Here is a 22,564-nt window from a genome sequence, read left to right on the forward strand (position 1 = left end):
ATCCTGTTTCGTCCCTTGCCCTCCCCTATCAGCACATGACCTGACCCAACGTAGGTCTCTGCAAATACGCTTGGATTCAATATCTGAAAACACATGTTCTTTGCCCCTCAGAGTTCTGTCACAATTTGTGATGATGTATTAATCTGTGTGGTTATGTCTGACTCTTCCTTGTTTCTCTTTTATCTGTACTATATGTATATCCAGGGTCTAAACAGTGTGGCCGAACACATTATTTTAAAGTGTTGATTGGATTTATTAATTAATTCATTATTAAATGGTTTACAGTACCTAGAGGGAGAAAGATATTGTAAATTCCACCAAAGGATACAGAGAAGGAAGACCAAAACCAACACAGCTACAGCAAACGGTATTTCTATGAGGGACACATGCCTGACCCGTGGGCCTGAAGTGGGTGGGTGACGACTCCAGTGCACAGAAGGCTGGTGACACAGAACTCCAGCATTACATGATCAGGCCAATCTTCCAAATTTTCAAGAAGCTGAAAATGAAGTTCTTTATGTGAAATCTCCCACTTTTGAAATGTTGGCGACAATTGGTCACTGCATGGGCCCCTGAGACTTGGATTGCCAATTTTCAAAGCCTGGATCACAAACCTCCTTTTAAATACATGCTTATGAGAAATTCTCATAACTCTGGAGGGGAAGTTTGCAGAAGCAGACTTGAGGCTCAGAGTGGGAAAGTGACTTGCCTAAGACCACCCAGCCAGAAGGTGTGTGAGTATATGTTGGCGGGGGGTCCTGACCCAAGAGCCTGTGTTAACCCACAGCTCCTCTCCTGGGAGGGAATTGAGGCACTTCTGAGGGAACAGGGAGCTAATTCTCCAAGTCCTTGGGCAAAGCCTCTCACAGGGTTTGTCTCCACCCCCCTGAGCAGGGTGAGGCTTGGCCTGGAGATGGGCCTGGAAGTTCAGTGGGGGCTGTGGCCTTCTCTAGTTCTAGTTACTTCACAGTCCCCATCCCATGCATAGCAATCAATCATCACCTCCTCCTGACAATTTGGGTATAACTATCTTGTATTATGAGTGAAGTCTCACCCAGTGGCCCGGGCCTTCCCAGAGAGGCCAGGCTCCCTGAGAACACAGGGTGATGTGTTCTCTGCCCCCACAACCAAGGCAGGCATGCCTTGCCGAGGGGCCTCCATGGTGCTTTTTCCCTTAAGTCCCAGGCCCCTCGGGACTTGCCAGAGGGGAGGTTGGTGGAGCCAGGCATCCTGGGGCCAGGGTGAGCAAAAGACAGGGGCAGGGTAGGGGGGAATGGTCTAACGATAAGGAAAAATGATCATGATAGCAGGGCACAGTCTCTCCCACTTGCTCTGGCCTTCTCTTGTCCCCATTCACTCATTCCCAAAGTTGTGCCTGATACCGATCAGTTGGGAGAGGAGTTTCCAGCCCTGGACTATTGCTGGGGAACAAGACTGACTCCCTTTCCCCCAGGAAACCTAGCATTCCAGTGGGGCGGGAAAGCTGGCAACTTGTGCAAACAGAAAGGAGACTAGTTTACTTGTGCTAAGTACTTAATCTAAAGGAAAAGTCTGAAGGCTCAGTTTCGCTCTCTGAGGGGTGACATTTGAACAGAGACAGTATACACTCTGGGTAGGGAACAGCAGACACAAAGGCCCAGGAGTGGGAATGTTCTGGCTTGTTCAAAGAACAGAAAGAATGCCACTGTGACTGGATCAAGAAAGGGGGAAAATAGGTCTGAGTGATCAGCAAAGGCTATTACCCAGATTCCAGAAGAGTTTGGCTTTTATCCTAAATTCAGTGGATACATTCTAAGAAATGATTTCTTGTTGTCAACTTACTGGTGTGACCTTTGACAGTTTGCTAGGTCTATAACTTCCTGCCAGCCATTATCCTTTAAGGAAGCACTTATGGAGACCTACTGTGTGTCAGCCCAGCCCTGGGGACACAGCAGTGACAAAACAAAGCCCCTGCTTCTGGAGATTCCACCTCAGGGAGGAAAGGACCCCTGCGCCAGCTCTTCTGTCTGGTGACTCCGGTTCAGGCTGCCGGCTCCTGGGGACCCCACTCAGGACACCAGCGGTCGCCAGGTGGCGCTCTGCGCCTGCGCAAGGGCCGCGACTCGGGGGTCGCGGGGCCGCACCGGACCCCTCAGGCGGGGGAGGGGCAGCCAGGCGGAGAGGCGGGGCCCGCGCCGCAGGTTGTGTGACTTTGGGTTTGACCTGCCTGGAGATGAGCTAATCCCGCCGTATAATAGACCCGGGGGAGATAGGGAAAATGGCTGCGGCGCTATCTGCGTCGCCATGGGGACCATCGCGCGCGCGCGCCCCCGCGCGCACGCGGGCGGGGCTCGAGCCTGGAAAAATACAGCCTTTGTCGGCGGCGCGTGTCACTCACCGCGCGGGGACCTCGGGCGGCGGGGCTCCAGTCTCTTTCCTCGGGTCCGGAGCGGGGAGGCTGTGGGGCCCCGGTAGGGCGTGCTTGCTGAGGCGGGATGGGACCCCCGGATGTTCCCAAACTCCTCTGAAGACCCCTCTCCCTTACACAGCCGCACACACCGTTTAGCACATCCCATTCCTTACACTGGCGTCTATCACACCCGCACACACCTTTCGCTCCCCGCTGGCTGGCTCTTCCCCAGGCTGGGGAGGGGTCCCAGCTCCCCAGCTCGTGTGTACGGAGCCTACACGTGCACGCGCAGGCACAACCCAACCACTGCCCTTCCCTCTCGACCCTTCTGCAGCACACCCCGGCACACCCAGGCAGACAGATACACAACAATGCAACCGCCTTCACGCAGATTTGTGCACACCGGGGTGAACACGGACACCTTGCGCATTCACTCACTCCCAGCAGTCACAGGTGTGCTTACAGGCCGGTATGAACCCACAGCACTGAGTACTGTTGGACACCTGCAGGCACACAACACTCAGAAGAGTAACACACCCATGTCCAAATATACACATACACACGCACCCTGTGTGCATTCCTAAACAGCCTCACCCAGGGCAGATACGTACACAATACGCTCGTTCACCACACCTGTAGACACAGATTTGCACACCCACTCCTTCACACACGTGTCTACCCACCCCGAGTAATATGCATGCCTACACACTCACGTGCAACATCCCTTCCTCTGTGCTCCCTCAAACAGACTCAGCGGGGCCAGCTCCAGTGACAGACGCCCACCACGCATGTGCATGTGGGCTTGCACATCTGCACTTTCCTGTAGCACACTTCTTTGACATCCCCGCATGCACACTAATACCCTTTCTTGTTCAGTGCCCATCCACTGGCAAAGGCGAATATCCATCCAAACACGCCGGGCACACCCAGGGACGCACAGGCGGGTACCCCCCGGCAGGCAGGCAGGCAGGCGGCGCGGGCACAGGACGCCCGGCGTGCCCCCCGCGGACGGCTATCTGCCTGCCCATCAGCGCGCGGATCTGCGGTGGTAAATGATGCATTCGATGGCGGGCGCATTTGTTGTGTGCGCTCTGAAAGGGCTCCGATAATCTGGAAGGCAGAGATAAGGAACACCATTTATTCCGCGGCACTTTGGAAACAATTCCCAGCCCTGTACAACCCCATTCTCGGGCAGCCTCCGGGAGCCGGGCAGATAACGATTGGCTATTCATTATCTTCGCCGGGAACAAAGATTAGCCGGCCGAGATGAAAAATTACCCCGGACAGCGGCGCAGCCCCGCGCGGACCCCCCTGCCCGCCGCCGCAGCCCGCGGCTCGGTGCCCCGCCCGGCCCGCGGGCTCTGCGCTCGCGCCCTCCGGGCCCGCAGCCTGGCGATCGGCCTCCCGCGCTCGCGTGGGCCGCGGTGCTCTGTATTACCTCGGTCCCTTCATCGATCTGTCCATCCCGCCCAGCCTGCCTGCCGCGTCCCCACTTTTCCCTGACACTTTTGGGGTCCTTTCTGCTCTCCCTCTTCTCCCACTGCTCTCAAGGCCTGTCCGGGTTCCCTTCTGTCTTCCCATCTCTCTATTTTTGTTTTGTTTTGCTCTCACTCTCCTCTCTCTATCTCTCCCTTGTCTCTCTGTCCGTGTCTCTCCCTCCCTCTCTGGTTAACACTTTGGCTGCTTTTGTTCCCTCCTCTCTGACTCTTTCTGCCACTTTTTAGTTGTTTGTTTTTGTCTGTTCCTGCATGTCCCCAACCCACCCCTCCATTCCCTACTGGTGTCTCTGTCCCTCTATGCCAGTTTCTTTTTAAGATTTAAAATTTGGATTTCCCTGTTTCGTCCGTCCCCCATTCCCTGTCTCTCTGGGTCTTGCCATCCCTGGGCCTCCATGTTCTCAATCTACCCTCACCCTAGAGGGCCCCCCACATCAAGGGGCCTCACATCCCCTAGCTTCTTAAGGCTGTGTTCCTGACTGCACACCAGAGGCTGGGAGGCTCCAGCCTGCTCTGGTCAGCCCAGCCCAGCCCAGCGGAGAGATGGCAGGTGGGGTGGGAGTGTAAAACCTGGAACCCGCCTTTGAAGAAACGAAACAGAACTAGAAAAGGCCCAGGAAACACTCCGGCCCTGCTGGGTTCATGGGGATTTGCTCTTGTGCCCCAGTGAAGCTGGGGGCCCTGGGAGCGGGTGGTCCCAGCGAGACCACCTCATTAGAACGGTTATTCAGCACGGTGCTGGCGTCCGCAGATAAGCCTTATCAGCTCATCTCCCCCTCCCACAGACAGACAGAAAGTGCCCTCACAAATGGCACCCTGGAGCTCCACTGGCCGCCTGCCCTGCCATTTAGGGACGGTGGGTGATCTGGGAAGACACACGTACCGTGTGTCACCCAGGGACACACTCCTCCCCAGACAACAGACACAGGGTAATTAATGCTGGGTAGAGTAACACACATAGTTCAAAGATACATTTGTGCACACAGATGCCCACACCCTAGGTAAACAGACACAAATACCCACCCCAACACATACCAGTTCACACACAGTGCTATACACTGATCCGCAGACACACTTGGCTATGTTCTACACTGTCCACCCTCCCATAATCAGTTCAAAGATATAATGATACACACCAGAGCCAATGCTGGTAAAAAAAGACAGACAGGCAGACACACAAACATGCACAAACACCCCAATTCATAGACACAGGATACCCAGGCGCACAGCTACCCACCCACATAGGGACATACACCATTTTATAAACAAGCACTTGGATGTGATTGCTTCCCATCAAATGATTCAGGGACACAATGATCACACAGATACATAGCCTCAGGGACACACACCCAGTTCCATGGAGACACTCTCCCATGTGCACTTCGGAGGTCAGGCTCTGAAACAGCCACACATAATATACAAACTCTCAGGGACCCACACAACACAGAGTCTCAATATACAAACTCTCAGGGACCCACAAGAAGAAATGGACATTTTAATATACTCAGTTTTGCCGACTTCCCACGTGCTCACAAATGCACACAGACACACGAGGGCACCCAGGATAGATATTCTCCTGTGTGCACACAGCAAATAACACATGCAACACAGTCACTATCAGCTTCAAAGAAAGACTCACAGATAGAAGATGTCCACAGAGTAGGGGGTGGGAGGGCTGGACACTCCTCTCTGCGACACACACTAGTCCCCCCCCCCCCCACACACACACAGTTCCAAAGCAAAGCACTTTCTCTTGGGGCCCAAGATCCCCAGACCACTTTCAGTCCCCCAGGGCAGCTGGAATGGGACCACACGCCCCCCACATACACACACACACAACCACTGTGGAGTTGAATTTTGAGGTGGGGATTTCAGAAGTACAATACCAAGGCTCTCCTAGCTCACAAACCCAAAAGATTCTTGCCCGGAAGATTCCCACACCCAGTTCCTCTGCCTAGCCTTCCAAAGACAAGCCCTCTACTCCCTAGCTCCCTCCTGCCAGAGGGTTCCTTGGGGATGGGCCAGGGAGACACCTCACACCCCACTTCTGCAAAGCTCTGGTCTGCTGTGGGGAGAATTCAAGTGGAGGGATAGGTGGGATAGGGAGAGGCCATGTGTCTACATTTAGCCGAATCAGCCTGGAAGTGAGGGAGGTGTGTGTGTATGTGTGTGTGTGTGTGAGAGAGAGAGAGACACGCGCAAGCGCGCGCGCAAATGCGCGCGCACGCAGCGCGTGCCAGATTCGCAAGCTACATTTGGGTGTGTGCACGTGTGCATGCCGGTGTGACCCACATCTCCCGGCTGAGGATGTCCACACAGCCACAGCTGTATGCACTAACGCGTGTGCACAGATGTATGTGCGCGTGAGCACTACTGGAAGAAGATTGGAGAAGAGGAGCAGGCGGCTGTGTACGTGTGTGAGCGCTTGTGGCCACGGTTTGTGAGGGTCCCCGGGGAGAGTCTCCAAAAAGAGACGTCCCGGACTTTCTGAACATACACCCTTGAGAGCAGGGGTGCTCATTTGTGCGCCCCTGCGAGGGCGGGAGTAGTCTGGAGTATGGGCGAGTAGGGTGTTGCGCATTGAGTGCCCACCCGCCCTCGGCCTGCCGCCCGGCGGCTAGACCAAGGAAACGGGGGGGGGGGGGGGCAGAGCTCTGGGCACCCTCCTGCCCCCCCTGCGGCGCTCCCGCCCCCTCAAAGTGCTGTCGAAATAAAAAGCAGCGGCCGCTGAGGCCGGGGGAGGGGAGGGGGAGCGAGAGGGAGGTAACAAGGCCAGCGCCGCCCGGGCTCGCTGCTCAAGCCTCTATCTCCTGGCTGCCTTCGCCCCCACCCCAGCCGGCCCCCGTCGGCCACCGGGCGAACAAAAGCGTTCCGCCGCGCACTATGTAGCCTTTCGACGCGCCTCCCGGGCCCTGCTGGCGAACGCCGCCAGCCCGCGCGGGTGTCCTGTGGGCCCACCTAGCCCCGCACCTCGCTGAGCGCCCCGCTCCGCTCCGGCCCCGTCCACCCGGGGGCGCCGCCCGCCGCACCTTGCTGGGTAAGTTCCCCCACCTTCGCCTGACCAAGGCCCTTCCAGCCCCCAGGTCTGGCCCACCCGGCCCCCTAAACGCGATCTGCCTATCCCAGTGGCCCCTAACATGTGGCCTTCGGGGTTTGCCCTGATCCTACCAGCGGCTCAAACCCCAGGGCACAAGGGCCTAATCCTGAGGGAGTATTTGCAGAGTTGAGGACAGCAGGCCCGAGTCGGGCCTCCGCTTTCCCATTTCTCGGATTCAGCCACACATAGGCCGAGAGCCCGGGTTATTCCCTGTGCCTCGAAAAGCGCCCCACCTCCCGGCCCCCGGAGCTGAGGTCTTTGTCTCGGCCGCCCCCACCTCCGGGCCACGGCGGCGGAGGCGCCCAAGTCGGGCAGCAGAGCCGAGGCTGCACCTGCCGACTGGTCCCGTGCGCCGGCTTTGCGCGGCTTAACCCGGCTCGCTCCTGCGTGCGCCCCCGCACGCCGCGCCCCGCGGCCCTTTATCCTGTGTGGCTGGGGTGCGGGTGGGGGAGAGCGCCGGGTCTGGAAGTCTCCCCCCAGCCCCAAGCCGGAGTAGGAATCCGTTTAGTGGGATTTCAATAAGAATAGGGCCGCCGCGGGCTCCGGGATCTGCCGCCGGGAGGCGTAGACAGCGGTCTGCGTCTGTCTGGACGCCGGGCGTTTAGAATTCTTCAGCAGCGGCCAGGCTTGAACTCCCGGTTGCCCCAACCACGAGGGGAAAGATCCGGCGTTCGGGGCCCCCGAGAGTGGCGGCCGCTCCTTTCCCGGAAAACACGGAAGGAAATTCGTTGTTTTGGAAAAAGCTACGTCTCCCGGGGATCAGGAACATCTGGCGGTGAGCTCCGGGTCTACACAAGCACCTAGCGATGGGATTCGTTTATGAGTAGGCAGGATTCGAGCACCAGGTAGGGCAGTGCGTCTGGAGAGCGTTTCCCAGCCGGGTTGACAAATTGCAAACAAATTGCGTCTAACGAAACGGATTTGCCAGTTGTCATGCTGCTGGGCCGCTGGGCCGCGAGGCACCCTCAGTAAACCGTGGCTGTTCGTGAAGCAGGGAAAAACGCCGCCCACTGCTGCAGGTCTCAGCAGGGCCCGTGGGGGAGGCTGTCCGGCTTGGAGGTAGGTGGTTAGAACCTGATAAGGAGATAGAGGATCTCCCAGGCGCCTCCACCCACAGCGCCAAGACTTCTTGGAAGTTGGGCCTTGGGTTTTGCGATTCAAAAAGGCCCAAAAGACGTAAGGGATGGGAGAGCCATCATGGAGGCCAGAGGAGTGGGAGCCTTCACATCTGGGGACCTAGAAGTGAACCCCAACGAGCGAAGGGGCTGTTGGAGCCCTGTTCCCTCCATTGCAGAACCCCTCTTGGAGGGATGGCGGCCGGCCTAGCAGATCTGAGGCCTTGACCAATGGGGACTTCTAAACCCCTCTGGCTGAAGCGGCCCCCATTTCCTCCTCAGTACCCCTCAAGGCACAATGCCAGCGTGGGGCTGGGAGGTCGCTGTATTGACAATTCAATATCCCTATAGAAGGCAGGCCCCCTAAGCAAACTGGTTTCTTTGAATCTCCCCTCCACTGCCGGCCAATTAGATGCCCATAGGAAAAGGTGGGAAGAATTAGTTTACAAAGAGAGGGCCAACTTATGGTCCCAGAGGGGCTACCTTGGATGGCGGAAGTTTAAACAAAGGGCGCAGAGGGGAGGGCGATGTAGGACGTGGAAGACCTGGCAGCTGAGGGCTGCGGCCCAGGCGGGTGAGGCCCTATAGAACCAGGCCTCCGATCCCTGCGCTGCCCGCTCCCTGGAGAAAGCTTCCCAAGCCGCACCAACGACCCATTCTTTTTCGGGGCCACTTGAAAAAGGCAGTTAGAAAATTCAGTTTTTCTGCTACTCTTCCCCAGTCCCTCTCGAGGTCTTGTTCTTATGTAAGGAAAGTGACAGCTTCTCAGTGCCATCAAAAGGCAGCACCCGCTATAAGCAACAACCCTTGGAAGCCAACAACAACAACAACAAAAAACACATGAAAAAGGAAAGGCGTCCCTCTGAGGGCATTCCGGAGACCCCGAATCCCAAGGCTGTAAACTGAAATAAATCTGTTCTTCTTAGGCGCAAGGATGCCCTCCGCAATCCCAGGCGATTTGGGGGCGCTCCCTGATCCTTCCCCGTCGTTTGTTTGGGTTCAAATGATAAGATGGTATCCGATGCCTACTGGGCAAGATGCCTGGCTAGTGTCCCTTGGTCTGTCTGGCATACATGTACACTCATGACTGGAGTGGGGGGTGTTTTACTGGCCAACTGGGCCTTCTCCTGCCTGGCGTCCCTGTTTTCTCTCCCAGGCGGGTTCGTTCCTGCGGGAGAACGCAGCAGTCCCGTGTCCAACGCAGGAGCTCCAGTCATAGTGGAGGCCTCCGCCAAGCCGGCTGCTTGCCCGCCTTTTGGAGGAAGGCAAGGCCGAGGGCCTCAGGAGACGTGGGGGAGCTCCCTTCTCCCCGACCCCCCTTTTTTCTCTAGGCCGGGATTGCGGGAAGGGAGACTGGTGCGGATCTCCCGAGGCCCCTGCTCAAGCATTGCTTAGCCGCCCGGCTAAGCTTCTCTGCGCGGCGATTTTCTGAGCCGCCGAGCGGGGTAATTAAATCCCCGCCCGCGCTCGGTTCTGCTCCAGGCCAGCGGGCGGCTCGGAGCTGCAGTCACCTCCACTCCTGCGGTGGCCCAGACGCTGCCCCAGAGGGGTATTTTAGCCAAGTTCGGAAAGATGAAACTGCAGACCCATCCAGAATGGGGGTCATTTGAACTACGCCTTTGGGGGAAATAAAGCGAATTACCTGTTTTCCGGAGGGCCCGCAGCGGCCACGTCCCTGCGAGCCAAGGCGCGAATCCCAGCCTCTCGGAAAGCTTCCGCTCGGCTCCGGCGTTCACGGCCCCAGGCCGACAAACGGCTGGTTGCCTCCTGCTCTGGGTCCCGGGGTTCAGGTTGACGGGACAGCCTTGTCGGACACCCGGGGTTGTCCCTCGGGCTGCGGTGTTTTTGATAAGCTCCCGCTAGGCTCCAGGGACGCAAAACAGGCTAGAGGTTCTGACGATCGCATTTACGCGTTGATGAAGAATCGTTAAGCTAAAGGCAGGGAGGGGAGACAGACGAACAGAGAGGCAGCGAGTCCGGGCCAGACCGCGCGCGTTTCGGGGAACGCGAACTGGAAGGCACTGAAGCCAATCACCTGCCCGGCCCGACCGCGGAGGCCCGGCGCCCGCGGCGTCGCGCTCCCACTCCCCGGCCACAGCGCGCTTTACCCGGCTGGCGCCGGCCTCCTCTCCTGCTCCTCTCCTGGCGAGCGGAGTTCCGAGAAGCCCGGGCGGGCCCCGCGCGCCTCGGAGTGGAGCGGAGCGGGAGGCGCAGCGGGTCGCCGTAGCTGGAGGGTCCCTAAGCGCCCGGGATGCGCTGGTTCCCAGCTAGATGGGGCTCCGCGCTTCCAGCGCCGCGTCTTTACCTGAGCCAGGGCCTCGGACAGATGAACGGACAGTCGGACGCAGAGGCAGGAGGAGGCCTCTGGCCGGTGCCCGCACCACCCCCCCCCCCGGCGCTGCCCAGAGCTGGCCTGTGAGAGGGTGACTGGGGCGCGCCCGCGGAGCTGGGCCTGGCCGGGAGCCCCCCGAGCCGAGGGGACCGAGGGCTTTCCTCCCTCCTCGGATTATTAAAAAGTTCATTTCCTGGCGAATCGGGTGACGTCAGGGGCCCGGCGTCGCGGTGGCGGGGCCGCCCGGCCGGAGAAGCCGCCTCCAGTTACCTAATTACCGACTGTCAATCCCGCCGCCCCTCCCCCCACCCTCCCGGGGGTGGCCCAGACCCCCGCCCTCTCCCCGGTCCCGGACCCACCTGGGATCCCTTTGGGCTCCTAACTCCGAGAGCTGTAGACTCAGCTAAGGGAGAGGGGCTGGAGGAGGGCGATTCCTCCCCCTTACCCTCGCACCTGTCTCACCCTCCAAAAGTTCTTTGTTTCCGACACTCACCCACCCACCCCCGCCTCCCTCGTCGGCCGTAGGCACCCTTCGAGCCTCGGTCTCCTCGGTCTGTATAATGGGAGAGAGCAAGGAGATTTGTGCACGGGGCCCACTCCCCCCACAGAGCTGGATCTCTGCACTGGAGGTGTGTGGCGAGCAGTTCCAGGTGACTTAGGGGACGCTGTTCTCAGTCTCCCGCCTCCCTCTCCCCAGGGGCCGCCTCAGGGACCCCCGGGAGGGAAAAATGCCTCCTCCTGCCCAGAGGCGTCTCCTTCGAGCCAGCGCCGGCGCCAGTCCGGGTCTCCGTGGCCTCGCCCCAGGCAGTTCGGCCCGCTGGTCTGCGAAGGCCACGCCCGGGAAGGGGACGCCCCCTCCCCCTCTCTGGAGCCGCCAGCCAGGCCACCTCCACCCAGTCAAGCGCAGTCCTAAGCGGCCTGTTGTCCGAGGCCCAGGTGCCCACTTGAGTCTCCTAGTTCTTGCCCCTCACTGCTCTTGCTGTCCCACAGCTGTGCTCCCAACCCTGGCCAGTCAGAGCCCGAGTAGGGGGAGGGAATGGCCTGGGTAGGTAGTTGAGACTTCAGCTGGGAGGTAGTATCAGAGAGTGGAAGGGCTGGGGGTCCCGGGGAGAGGACACCCAGGCACCCGAAGGGTGCACGACCCGTGCTCCCGGGGAGGAGTCCCCCGTTGGAGGTTAGTTACTGGGAGGAGGGCCCTGAGGTTCCTTAAGAAGGGGAGAAGCAGTTGGCCAGTGGGGTGAGGGTCCTGGCGGGGGGCGTTGGCAGCAGGGGCCGCCAGGAGGGCGCTGGGAGGGGGCCCGCCGGCGGAGGGGGGCAAGCCCGCGGGTCAGTCCGGGAGTCCGGCGGACCAGAGTTGCGGGCTCAGCCAATGGGGGGCGGAGGCTGGGCGGCGCGCGGCCCTGATTGGCTGGCGCGGGCTTCTTAGGCGTGCACGGCCCCCGCTTCATGTCTGTGCAGGAGTCGCGAGCTGGCGCCAGGGCGGCCGGAGGATGCCGAGGGGCCGGAGCCGGGCGGGCCTGAGGCCGAGGCGCGCGCTGTCCCCCGCTCCTACCCCGTGAGCCCAGCCGCCCGAAGCGCGGTTCCTGAGCCCGCCATTCCCGGGGCTCCCGCCGGTGCTGATCCCCTGTCCCTGAGGCCGCGGTCCCTCCTCCCCGCGGCGCTGCGTGTGTAAGTTTGGGGTGCGAAAACTAGCCGCGGGCCTGGGGTGCGTCAAGCTCTGAGAGGTCTCTTTCCGGGGCTCAAGGTCGGGGCCAGGCTGAGGGTGACGGCTTTGGTGTGGCTTGGTGAGAGGTCCTGATTGTGCCTCCTGGGAGTGCACGCAGCGGGCTGGCTCCCAGCCGCTGGGGCTGCGTGTGCGTGTTTGCGGGGGGTGGGGGTGGTGGTCGTCAAGTCGGTATGTGTATCTGGCGCCAAGTGTAGATATGTGCGTGTCTCTGGGCTCATGTGCCCCAGTGGGTGCCCAGGAGCCTGTCTCCAACTTTTGGTCTGTGTTTATGTGATTGTGTACCGGGAAGGGGGGGGGGGTTCGGTGTGAGTGTCTGACTTAAAGTGAGACTCCGTATGTTTGTTGGGGTAACTGCTGTCGGGGTTTGTCCCCGTGCGCGACCCGGCTTTGGGACCGGGGGTCACCATGTGAATGTGTGAGGCGGAACCCTCTCCTCCGCCTTCCTTTCGTTTTGAGCTTTTAGCTTTCCTCCCACCCGGGACTCTCCCTCCGCTGAGCTCGCCGGAGGCGTAGCGGCGTGCGGGACTCCGCGTGGCGGGACTTTGGGGGTGTCAGGCCGTGGCGGCGCCCCTCACGCCCCCTTCCGTCTCTCAGGGACGCCGCCACCGCCTCGGCCCAGATCCCGAACCTCCACTGCCGGTTATGGAGGTGGCGCCGGAGCAGCCGCGCTGGATGGCGCACCCCGCGGTGCTGAATGCGCAGCACCCCGACTCGCATCACCCGGGCCTGGCGCACAACTACATGGAGCCCGCGCAGCTGCTGCCTCCCGATGAGGTGGACGTCTTCTTCAACCACTTAGACTCTCAAGGCAACCCCTATTACGCCAACCCAGCCCACGCGCGGGCACGCGTCTCCTACAGCCCGGCGCACGGTGAGCCCCCAGCCAGTGGGTCATTGCGAGCCCAGGCGCGGCGCGACGCGCGCCCGGCGCGGCGCGGGAAGGGAGGAAGGCCCCGCTGCCTGCTTCCCGGATGTGAGATCCGCAGGAATCGGAGCAACTGAAAAATTGGGGCGGGGAAAGGTGGGGGCCCGCAGCCTCTTGGGGAGGGTTTGGGCACCCTAGGGTTTCTGCCCAATACCAGCTGGCTTGTGGGGGGGGGGTCCCTCCAGGCCCCAATCCGGTGGGGTTCCTTCTGTGCCACTTGTCCTTCAGCTCTGGATTGAACATTCTTGATTATTACCAGTTAGGGTTTTATGTTTCTGGTTTTCTTTGGGAAGAAGGTTACTGCTGGTTGTCTTGGGAGTTGTGGTCCTGAACATCAGAGCCCTGGTGCAGCTCAGCCTCGGCCCACCCTGACCCCTCTCCCTTCTCCTGCAGCCCGACTGACAGGAGGCCAGATGTGCCGCCCACACTTGTTGCACAGCCCTGGGTTGCCCTGGCTCGACGGGGGTAAAGCTGCCCTCTCCGCCGCTGCGGCCCACCACCACAATCCCTGGACCGTGAGCCCCTTCTCCAAGACACCGCTGCACCCCTCAGCAGCCGGAGGCCCTGGAGGCCCCCTCTCTGTGTACCCAGGGGCAGGGGGTGGGAGTGCGGGAGGCAGCGGGAGCTCTGTGGCCTCCCTCACTCCCACGGCAGCCCACTCGGGCTCCCACCTCTTTGGATTCCCACCCACTCCGCCCAAGGAAGTGTCTCCCGACCCCAGCACCACCGGGGCTGCCTCTCCAGCCTCCTCTTCGGCAGGGGGTAGTGCAGCCCGGGGGGAGGACAAGGATGGTGTCAAGTACCAGGTGTCACTGACTGATAGTATGAAGATGGAAAGCGGCAGTCCCCTGCGCCCAGGCCTGGCTGCCATGGGCACCCAGCCTGCCACACACCACCCCATCCCCACCTACCCGTCCTACGTACCGGCCGCTGCCCACGACTATAGCAGCGGACTCTTCCACCCTGGAGGCTTCCTGGGTGGCCCTGCCTCCAGCTTCACCCCTAAGCAGCGCAGCAAGGCACGCTCCTGCTCAGGTAAAGGCCAGCGCCAGGGACCTTGTGGAAGTGGGGATGGTTTGTGCTTTTGTGTGTATGTTTGCGGGGAGGAGGGCTATGATATGGGAGATGGGGCAATGTCAGTCTTCCAGATCTAGGGGTGGGTCATGTTCCCCTCCAATATCCTCCAACAGATGTTTGAGACTCCAGAATGGGAGAGAGGGAGCCCTCAAACTTTTGCCCTTTTCTTTACTATTCTGAGGGGTCCCCAAAGTTCGTTTCTCTTCCCCGCCTCTCACCCTCCCTTTCAAGGTTGGCTACTACCAGACAGAACACAGGATGGGAATTCCCCCTTCCCTTCCCTGGATCTTAAGTGAAAATTTGAACAGCCTCTTGACTTAGTTTATGAGAGAATGCAGTACGCAAGCGACAACAGGGAGGCTGTGCGTACGTGTGTTTGTGAGTGTGTGCGCAGGCTGTGGGAGCACTGTAGATGCTCCAGACCCTCAAGGAATCTGGTTTTCCAACTCAATCAGTCCAATCTTGGGATTTTGACGTTTCCCAATCTCCCTGGGAGATTTCCCCCAAAGCAACATTCCCAGGACTTGTTCCTGCTCCCTACCCCCTGGCGTGTCCTTCATTGTCCCTCCCTGAAGGCTGGAGTGAGGGGGACAAAGTGTAGGTGCCTCTGCGGAGACAGGCTGGAGCCTAGCTGGTTTATCCAAGAATCTGGCTATAGAGCAGAAACCAGGGCTGATGCGGGGCTCCGGCTGTCAGTGCCTCCTTCCCGATCCCTGTAAGCCGAGAAAGAGGAAGTTTTTTTTTTTTTTTTTAATCTTTACTCCTGAGTCTAGGAACCTTTCCTTGCCCATATATATAGACAATTTAGCTGAAACTAAATGGGGAGACATTTTCCCAGGGGCCGCGTGATGCCAAGCTGTCCAGCTCCCTGGCCTGATTGCTGCTGCCACCTCGGGCACCCACCTCATCCCCACCTTGGGGTCCCTGTTCCGCTCAGGCCAGCTACCTTGCCTTTAACTAGCCCCTTCTCCCAAGTTTGCTTTACCCATTCGATTTGAATTCCAGATGGTCTTTTAGCAACAACAACAAACAAAAAACCAAAAAACCCACTATCAACAGAAGACCAAGGTCGCTTCGTCTACTTGGCTTAAAAACGAAAGGGCTTACGGCTTCTTTTATTTTAAAGAACACCACCTACGATCTGAGTCCGGGACTGAATTCTAGGGCCCTAGCGGAAGAGGGGGAAGTTGGGGAGAAAGAAGGAATTCCCCTGCTTGGAGAATAGAAGGAGGGTAGGAGCTGAGGGCTGAGAATCTGGAGGTGGCAGACACAGCTGGGGGAACAGGGGAAGATAGAAAAAAGGCAGAACCAGAAAATGAGCCAGAGCCCTCCCAGGCCTGGCCAGGTCGAGTGGGGCCACTCCTGCCACCGCCCTGCCCTCGGCAAAGTTTGCTGTAAATACCCTTTCATTGTCGCGCCGAGAATCCCTGGGGCCTTGGCCCCACTCCTCCCTCCTGCCCTGCTTCCCTTCCTTCGAGAGAGGGTTTTGAAGATGGAGCTTTGGCCGTAAAGCTACTCTCTGAACTCCTCTCCTGCGGGGGGGAAAACCTCCTCCGGATCCCTCTTCCTGGCCAGGGCTGGAACTAAAAGTCGCCCCCCGAGGCAGCCCGGGCTGAGGCCGACCGCTGCCTGGTCGGCGCCTGCCCGCTGGCTCTCTCCCGTGACCTTGTCCATCAGGCAGGCCCGCTGTCTCTCCTTGTCCCCCTTCAGAAGGCCGGGAGTGTGTCAACTGTGGGGCCACGGCCACCCCTCTCTGGCGGCGAGACGGCACCGGGCACTACCTGTGTAACGCCTGCGGGCTTTACCACAAGATGAACGGGCAGAACCGGCCACTCATCAAGCCCAAGCGAAGACTGGTAAGCACGGGGCAGCAGGTGGCTGGGGAGGGGCCGCCAACCTGGGCCTGGCCAGCGGCTTATTTAAAAAATAATAGTAACACCACCAAACCCTTCCCAGGCAGCTGCTTTGCCTCTTGAAATCCTTTTATCATTAAAATCACTTGGGGTGGCCCTTCTTTTAGGCCAGATTCCACCCCCCTCCCGCGCCGGGCCAGATTTCTCCCTCCGCAACCAACCAGGTATCCTCACCCCACCGAGCTCAGGAACCCCCAACGTTGAGTGTCCAAGGGCCCAACTCCCGTCCTCTGGCCTCTGTTTAACTCTTTTTTTTTTTTTTTTTAAATAGGGCCATGAAGTAATTTTCCTTGTAGCCCAGCACACAATCTCCTCACGCTTATTTAAATAAAACACACACTCACACCAACCACCAAAAAAACCTGCCCTTTATTATTTTTCCATGGAGTCACCTATACTGTGTATTTTCATTTGAGTGATTTTAAAAAAATGCCCTTTCGGATCTCCTGCCGGAGTTTCCTATCCGGACATCTGCAGCCTGAAGATAAGGAAACTCCGCGTATCTGTTTCCGGACCCCGCGAGTTTTAGAGCCTCTCCTCGGCTCAGTCCTGCCTCTCGCTGGGCTGTTTTGAAATTTCTAATACCCTCCGCTCTGCAAATAATGCGTAAAATGCTAAGAATAATAAATATATTTTTTTCAGGGCGAAGTGATTTACGAGGCTTAAATCGCTTGCCGCTTTGGGGGCCCCCCTTCTCCGCCCTCCCCACCCCCCAGCGAGGGCGGGGTGAGGGCCCGGGTGGGGGTAGGGGTGGAGGATACGGTGTTGGCCCCTGAGTCAGAATTCCAGCTCCAGGCCGCTTACTCACCCTTATCCTCCCCTCCCCCGAGGCAGCAATCGGGCTGGGTCGGAGGGCTGGTCCCTTGCGACCCAGCAAGGGAGCTCCGGCCGAGGGCCATCCCAGCTTCTCCCGGTCTCCTTCTCCCACCCCCGTCCTGCTGCCTGCGGTTCTTTGGGAAATATTGCAGGGGGCAGGGGGTGTACGCTGGTGGGCCCACAAGAGGAGATCTGCTTTCTCAGTGAAGACTCTCTTACTTTCCCTTGTTAGGAGCATTCAGCTCCCTTCTTCAGAAACCAGACACTCATTTCCAGACCACCTCTGGCCTGCATTCCCTGAGGGGCTGCGGGGCAGTCAGCAGCGTGTGGTTTGGGGTGCGGGATGCCAGAGACCGGCCTTGTACTGATGGAAATGTTCTGGCCCTGCCCTGTCCACTGTGGTCGTGACCGTTGATTCCTTGAAATGTCACTAATGCCCGAGAAGGAACTGAAGCTCTAATTTTATTAAATTGTAGTTGGGTTGAATTCGAACATTCCCATGTGGCTAGAGGCTATGGTACTGGACGGCGCAGCTCTAGACTTCCCTAAACGTTTGATGTCCCTGCCTGGCCTCTTTGGGGGAGGGGGGCGCGTCACGCGCAGGTTGGTGGATTTTGAAAGGACTCACGTGGGACTGCAGAGTCAGACCAGGAGCTCTGGGGGACTGAGCCAGCCTCCTTAGGGCCTCAGTTTCCCCATTCGATGGTGGCCAGGCGGGGGCTAATGTGTCCTTTGAGCTCTTGCAACTCCGTTGATTCCGAGATCAGGCTTCTGAGAGTTCTTTATTCTAAGTTCTGTGCTGGTTTAGGTCTCAAATTCTAAAATTCCACAGCTTCTGAGATGCCTGGATTCCCCTGTGAGCTTTCCCGCTCCCGGGCTCAGTTGGCAGGGATGGGGTGGGAGGGTGGGGGAGGGTAAGGGTCGGGGAGGGAGGTTGAGATGGGGCGTGGGAGCCCAGCCTGCTGACGCCGCCTCTCCCCTCCCAGTCGGCCGCCAGGAGAGCCGGCACCTGTTGTGCAAATTGTCAGACGACAACCACCACCTTATGGCGCCGAAACGCCAACGGGGACCCTGTCTGCAACGCCTGTGGCCTCTACTACAAGCTGCACAATGTGAGTCCACCCCTCCCCGGCCTGACCCGCCCCTCCCCGGGGACCGCTGCTCTTTGTGCTCCCTGGTGCGCTGGGGTGGGGGGAGGCGGGGGGCAGCCACAATCTCCGGCGTGGCTTGGCTTGGGAGGCGGCTGCCGCTCCCCAGTGCCAGAAGGCCTTCCCATAAGAGGGGACCAGCCAGTTGGAAGTGTGTCCCCCACGGCGGTGGCAGCGGTGGGGGGGGGGGTTCCTGCAGGTCCGGGGAAGGGGTGTCTCTTTAAAACAAAATGTAGGGGCACCTGGGTGGCTCAGTGGGTTAAAGCCTCTGCCTTCAGCTCAGGTCATGATCCCAGGGTCCTGGGATCAAGCCCTGAGTCTGGCTCTCTGCTTGGGGGGAGGGTCTGCTTCCTCCTCTCTCTCTGCCTGCCTCTCTGCCTGCTTGTGATCTCTGTCAAATAAAATCTTAAAAAAAAAAAAAAGTAGGCATGGAGCTTGGTCATATTGATGGCGGGGGTGGGGGTGGGCAGTGCTGGCACTTAGTGGGCTCAGGGCCCCTGCCCTGTCCTGCGGGTCTTACACAGGGAAAAGCACCCTTCTTGACAGGGTAGCATGCTGGCAGGAAGACAGAGATGAGCAGGGGTGGGGGGTTTGCAAGTGGGGTCCCCGGCCCAGACCTGTCTTTGCCCCATGTGGAAGCTGGGGGTTGGTTTCTTGTTCAGGGAACTGGACTTCCTGAAGGTTTTGTGGTTCCTTCCAGGTGAACAGGCCACTGACCATGAAGAAGGAAGGGATCCAGACGAGGAATCGGAAGATGTCCACCAAGTCCAAGAAGAACAAGAAAGGTGCGGAGTGCTTCGAGGAGCTGTCCAAGTGCATGCAGGAGAAGGCCTCCCCCTTCAGCGCCGCTGCCCTGGCCGGACACATGGCACCTGTGGGCCATCTCCCGCCCTTCAGCCACTCGGGACACATCTTGCCCACCCCTACGCCCATCCACCCCTCCTCCAGCCTCTCCTTTGGCCACCCCCACCCATCCAGCATGGTGACCGCCATGGGCTAGGGACAGCCCCCCGGCAACAGACAGACAGATGCCAAGAGGGTGGCCGGCAGTGCAAGGCTGGCGACCCTAGGCAGGCTTAGTGGCCTGCCCTTCCCTGAAGACTGATGTCACTCCTGCCAGCCTGGCCGGAGCCCCAAGCTGCCTCTCCTGTGGGCGCTCCCCTTGGCCATCAAGGATCACTGTGAAGGTCCTCACCCAGGCTGGGAGGCAGCCTTGGCCCGGCTTACTGCCCAGGTGGGGTTTCCATCCTGGACAATTGTTTGGAGAACAGAACAGACAACTTTATAAAGAGAAGAAGATGTGGGTACAGGGGACACGCGAAGCAAACCGTTTTTAGAAGAAGGGAGTAGGCAAAAATAATTTATTGTGCTCTCATTTCTAACAAGGACCAGGGAGACGTGGAGGTCTAAGCTGCTCCCCCAAGTTCTCTTCTGGGTCTTCTTTTGCACCAAGTGCTGCTTGGCCCATCTGCTTGCTGGGGCTCTGGGGGCAGGTGTGCAGGGTGGCGGGGTGCCCATGGCCCATACCTTCTCCTCTGGCTTCTTTTCCTGAAATAGCTGAAGCCCAGGTTGTGCTGAGCCAGTGTGGCCGGGCCAGCAGCCTGGGGAGGCTGAGCGGTGCGTGCCCCAGCGGCCAGGCCCTAGAAGGCAGAGACAATCAGGGGCGGTCCTGCGCTGATTCCCAGGCCAGGGCTGGGTCACAGGAAGGAAACAACATTTTCTTGAGAGGGGAAATGTCTCCCAGATCGCTCCCCTGGCTCTGAGGCCGAAGCTGGTGTGACCCGTGTCCCCTTAACGAGTCTGAGCCCCAGCCAGGTGAACCCCTGTACATACATCCTTTTTCTGCAACACCCCTCAATCCCCCTCCCCTCCCACTCTGAGACAAAAGAAAAAATATATATATATCAAAGACTGCATAAGCTTAACTCGCTGAGGAGTTAGTTGTTTTATTTTTAAACTCATTTTGGGTCCAGTCGATTGTACGTTGCCACGGAAGTCCTTGCAATGGAAAGGAATAAAACCTACAAACCAAGGCTATAGCTTCACAATTATTTTTGGAAAAGTACTTGGATCCCACAGCCCTAGGACGGGGAGCTGGGGGGCCTGGGGAGGGGCCTTGGCTGCTCTTGGCTTTCAGGGTTTGGTCTGGCAGGTGGCAAAGGCAGGAGTTGGGGGTGGGTCCAGAGAGAGGCCATGACCCTGCTGGGGTCCCTGGAGATGCCTGGGTTCTGCTCCGCTTTGCTGTGGCTGGCTGGATCTTTCCCAAGGTACAGCTGTACATAACTGTGTCCGAGCTTAGATTCTGTATGCGGAGGTGGTGGGGTGTGGCGGCCAGCAAAGGCCCGGCCCGGGGAAGAGGATCATGCCGAGGTAGTCGACCAAGTGCAATAGGAGCCCCGGCGATCGCTGCGGGGGGGAGGGGGGCACCACAGCCAGAAGTAACTTATTTTGTACTAGTATCCGCATAAGAAAAAGAATCCGCAGTATTTTCTGTTTTTATGTTTTATTTGGCTTGTTTCATTTTGGATTAGTGAACTAAGTTATTGTTAATTATGTACAACATTTATATATTGTCTGTAAAAAATTGTATGCTATCCTCCTATTCCTTTAAAGTGAATACTGTTAAGAATAATAAAATACTTTTTGTGAATGCCTCTGGCCGGTGTTGTGGGCTGCTAGGCTGCTGAATCCTGGGTGTGGCGATAGGCAGTCAGTCCCAGCCGTCCCTTCGGGTCCAGTGATTTGGAGAGAAGGGCTCCTGGAATAAGGGATGGGGCCCTGTCTGCTTGGGGTTGGAGACCCTGACCCCCCTCCCCTGCATTGCTCTCATCTGGACTTCCTCATTGTCACCCCCCTGGGGGTCCTGGTGTCTGGGTGGATACTGGGGAAGCACGGGGAGGGAGGCTTGTGCTTTTTCCAGCCTTCCGGCTACACACTGATCCTTTTCCTGGGGCTCTCATAGAACCTGACAAGGATTGACCCCATCCCCACCCCCATCTACTTCCTCCCAGGTGCTGATCAGCTCTTGTTTCTGAGCTATCTGGTCATCAATATTCCTGTTCATTGACAAATATGGTCACCAATGTTTTTGATCACCAATGTCATCGATTGCCATCATCTTCATTCAACAAAGGTGGTCATTGGACATAGCTACCATGACTGCTGTTCTTGGTCAGTGACATGTCTGATTGCTGGAGCTTGTGACCATAGACATCTGATTACTAACAACTGATCACCCACACTCAATCCCCAATATTTTATCCATGCCTCTGATCAGGGACGTGTCTGGTCCCTGACAGCCACAAAATGTGATCGCCGGTATCTTCAGTGGTTATCCTGGCTTACTGGTAATATACCTGGCCATGAGTATCTCCTACCACCGATATTCCTGATCAGCATCTCTATTCATAAATTTTTAATATTCAGTGTGTCTGGTGCCAACATCTCTGATGACCACTGCATTTCCTCATTCACCATGTTTGTGATCGCTGGAGCATCTTATCACTCATGTTCCTGATTTCCAATGTGCTGGTCTCCAATGCCCCCAATCATTAATGTCCTAGTTCATCGAGAAGCATGACCATCAATGTCACCCATCAATGTTTTTCCAATCATTGATAGATCTGATCACTCATATTTCTCCCCAGTATCTCCAGTCACACTATTGTCATCACCAATGTTTCCTTAGCAATGACTTTGATCACTTGTCTCCATTCACCAACATCTCTAACCAACAATATGCCTAATGACCAATGTCCCTAATCATGGGATCTTCTTCCCATCAAATTTTCTGTCGATGTGGTCACCAGTGATTCTGGTGATTGACATCCCTGGCTCCCCAGTGCTCATCACTCAGCTTGCTAGGGTCCAGCATAAGGATTGTGGAGTCTCATCTTCCAAGTCCCTGATGACCAATGTCCCTTGTATCCTGATCACCAGGAGCACTGACTGCCAGCTTCCTCATCATTGGTATCACCAGCCACCTGGGTCTCTGGTCGCTACATTCTCTAACCATTGCTGCCTTTTGTGCCCAGTAGCTCACCCATCACCTGGATCTCTGGATGGTCATTGAATGTGATCACCTTTGTCTCCCCTACAATCAGTCATCAAGGATATGGGGACCAGGTAACATTCCTGCTGCTCACATCCTCAGTCTCCCATGTCCCTGATCAATGAGGAATGATATAACCAATCAATGATCATACTGCTCACCAGGACCTCCTGATCCTCAGTGTACAACCACCATCTCTCTGATGATGTCTTTGAATGATGTTATCTCCCACAATGCTACTGTCCCCAATTACTAGTCATTCTATTCATATGTCCCTGATGATGACCTTTTTTGGCTCTAATCACCGTCTCTGGTACCCTGGGTGTGCTATGAGTAGGATTTCTAAGGGCCAGCCTCCTTGCTCCTTGGCAGCCCTGACGTCCACGTGGTCCAGGAAGCCCCTCCTCTCATTCTTTCCATCCCAGACTACTGGTGCTGGCAGGGTGCTTGCTTGGACTCAGGGAAACAAGGGCCCTGTG

General features: G+C 57.8%; 1 protein-coding gene and 1 long non-coding RNA gene across 4 annotated transcripts; one reads left to right on the top strand and one right to left on the bottom strand.

Annotated features, from left to right (window-relative positions):
- Positions 1-232: 232 nt before the first annotated feature.
- LOC106005591 lies at positions 233-11,667 on the bottom strand. Of its 2 annotated transcripts, XR_006601574.1 has the most exons (3): positions 10,403-11,245; positions 9,740-10,029; positions 233-3,499 (listed from the first exon to the last, which is right to left on the bottom strand). It is a non-coding gene; the product is annotated as an uncharacterized LOC106005591 (long non-coding RNA). The 2 variants fall into 2 exon arrangements; XR_001179061.2 differs by having other exon boundaries at positions 9,740-11,667.
- Positions 6,609-20,684, top strand: GATA2 (GATA binding protein 2). Of its 2 annotated transcripts, none has more exons than XM_004738632.3 (6): positions 6,609-6,922; positions 12,750-13,026; positions 13,474-14,115; positions 15,868-16,013; positions 17,873-17,998; positions 18,735-20,684. In XM_004738632.3, exons 2-6 carry the CDS (start codon positions 12,798-12,800, stop codon positions 19,032-19,034), a joined length of 1,443 nt encoding a protein of 480 aa, XP_004738689.1. In that variant the 5' UTR covers positions 6,609-6,922; positions 12,750-12,797; the 3' UTR covers positions 19,035-20,684. The 2 variants fall into 2 exon arrangements, with proteins under 2 accessions (XP_004738689.1, XP_004738688.1); XM_004738631.3 differs by lacking the exon at positions 6,609-6,922 and adding an exon at positions 11,859-12,097.
- Positions 20,685-22,564: the final 1,880 nt, after the last annotated feature.

Source organism: Mustela putorius, unplaced genomic scaffold (assembly GCF_011764305.1).
Source record: "Mustela putorius furo isolate JIRA1106 unplaced genomic scaffold, ASM1176430v1.1 tig00003850_pilon_pilon_pilon, whole genome shotgun sequence".
Lineage (NCBI taxonomy): Eukaryota > Metazoa > Chordata > Mammalia > Carnivora > Mustelidae > Mustela > Mustela putorius.

What these genes read in the sequence shown, in the direction of transcription:
- GATA2 (XM_004738632.3), top strand. Translation starts at nt 12,798, where the DNA reads ATGGAGGTGGCGCCGGAGCAGCCGCGCTGGATGGCGCACCCCGCGGTG. An exon ending in CTCCTACAGCCCGGCGCACG is followed by an intron (nt 13,027 to 13,473) that starts GTGAGCCCCCAG and finishes CTTCTCCTGCAG; the next exon opens with CCCGACTGACAGGAGGCCAG. An exon ending in TCAAGCCCAAGCGAAGACTG is followed by an intron (nt 16,014 to 17,872) that starts GTAAGCACGGGG and finishes CTCCCCTCCCAG; the next exon opens with TCGGCCGCCAGGAGAGCCGG.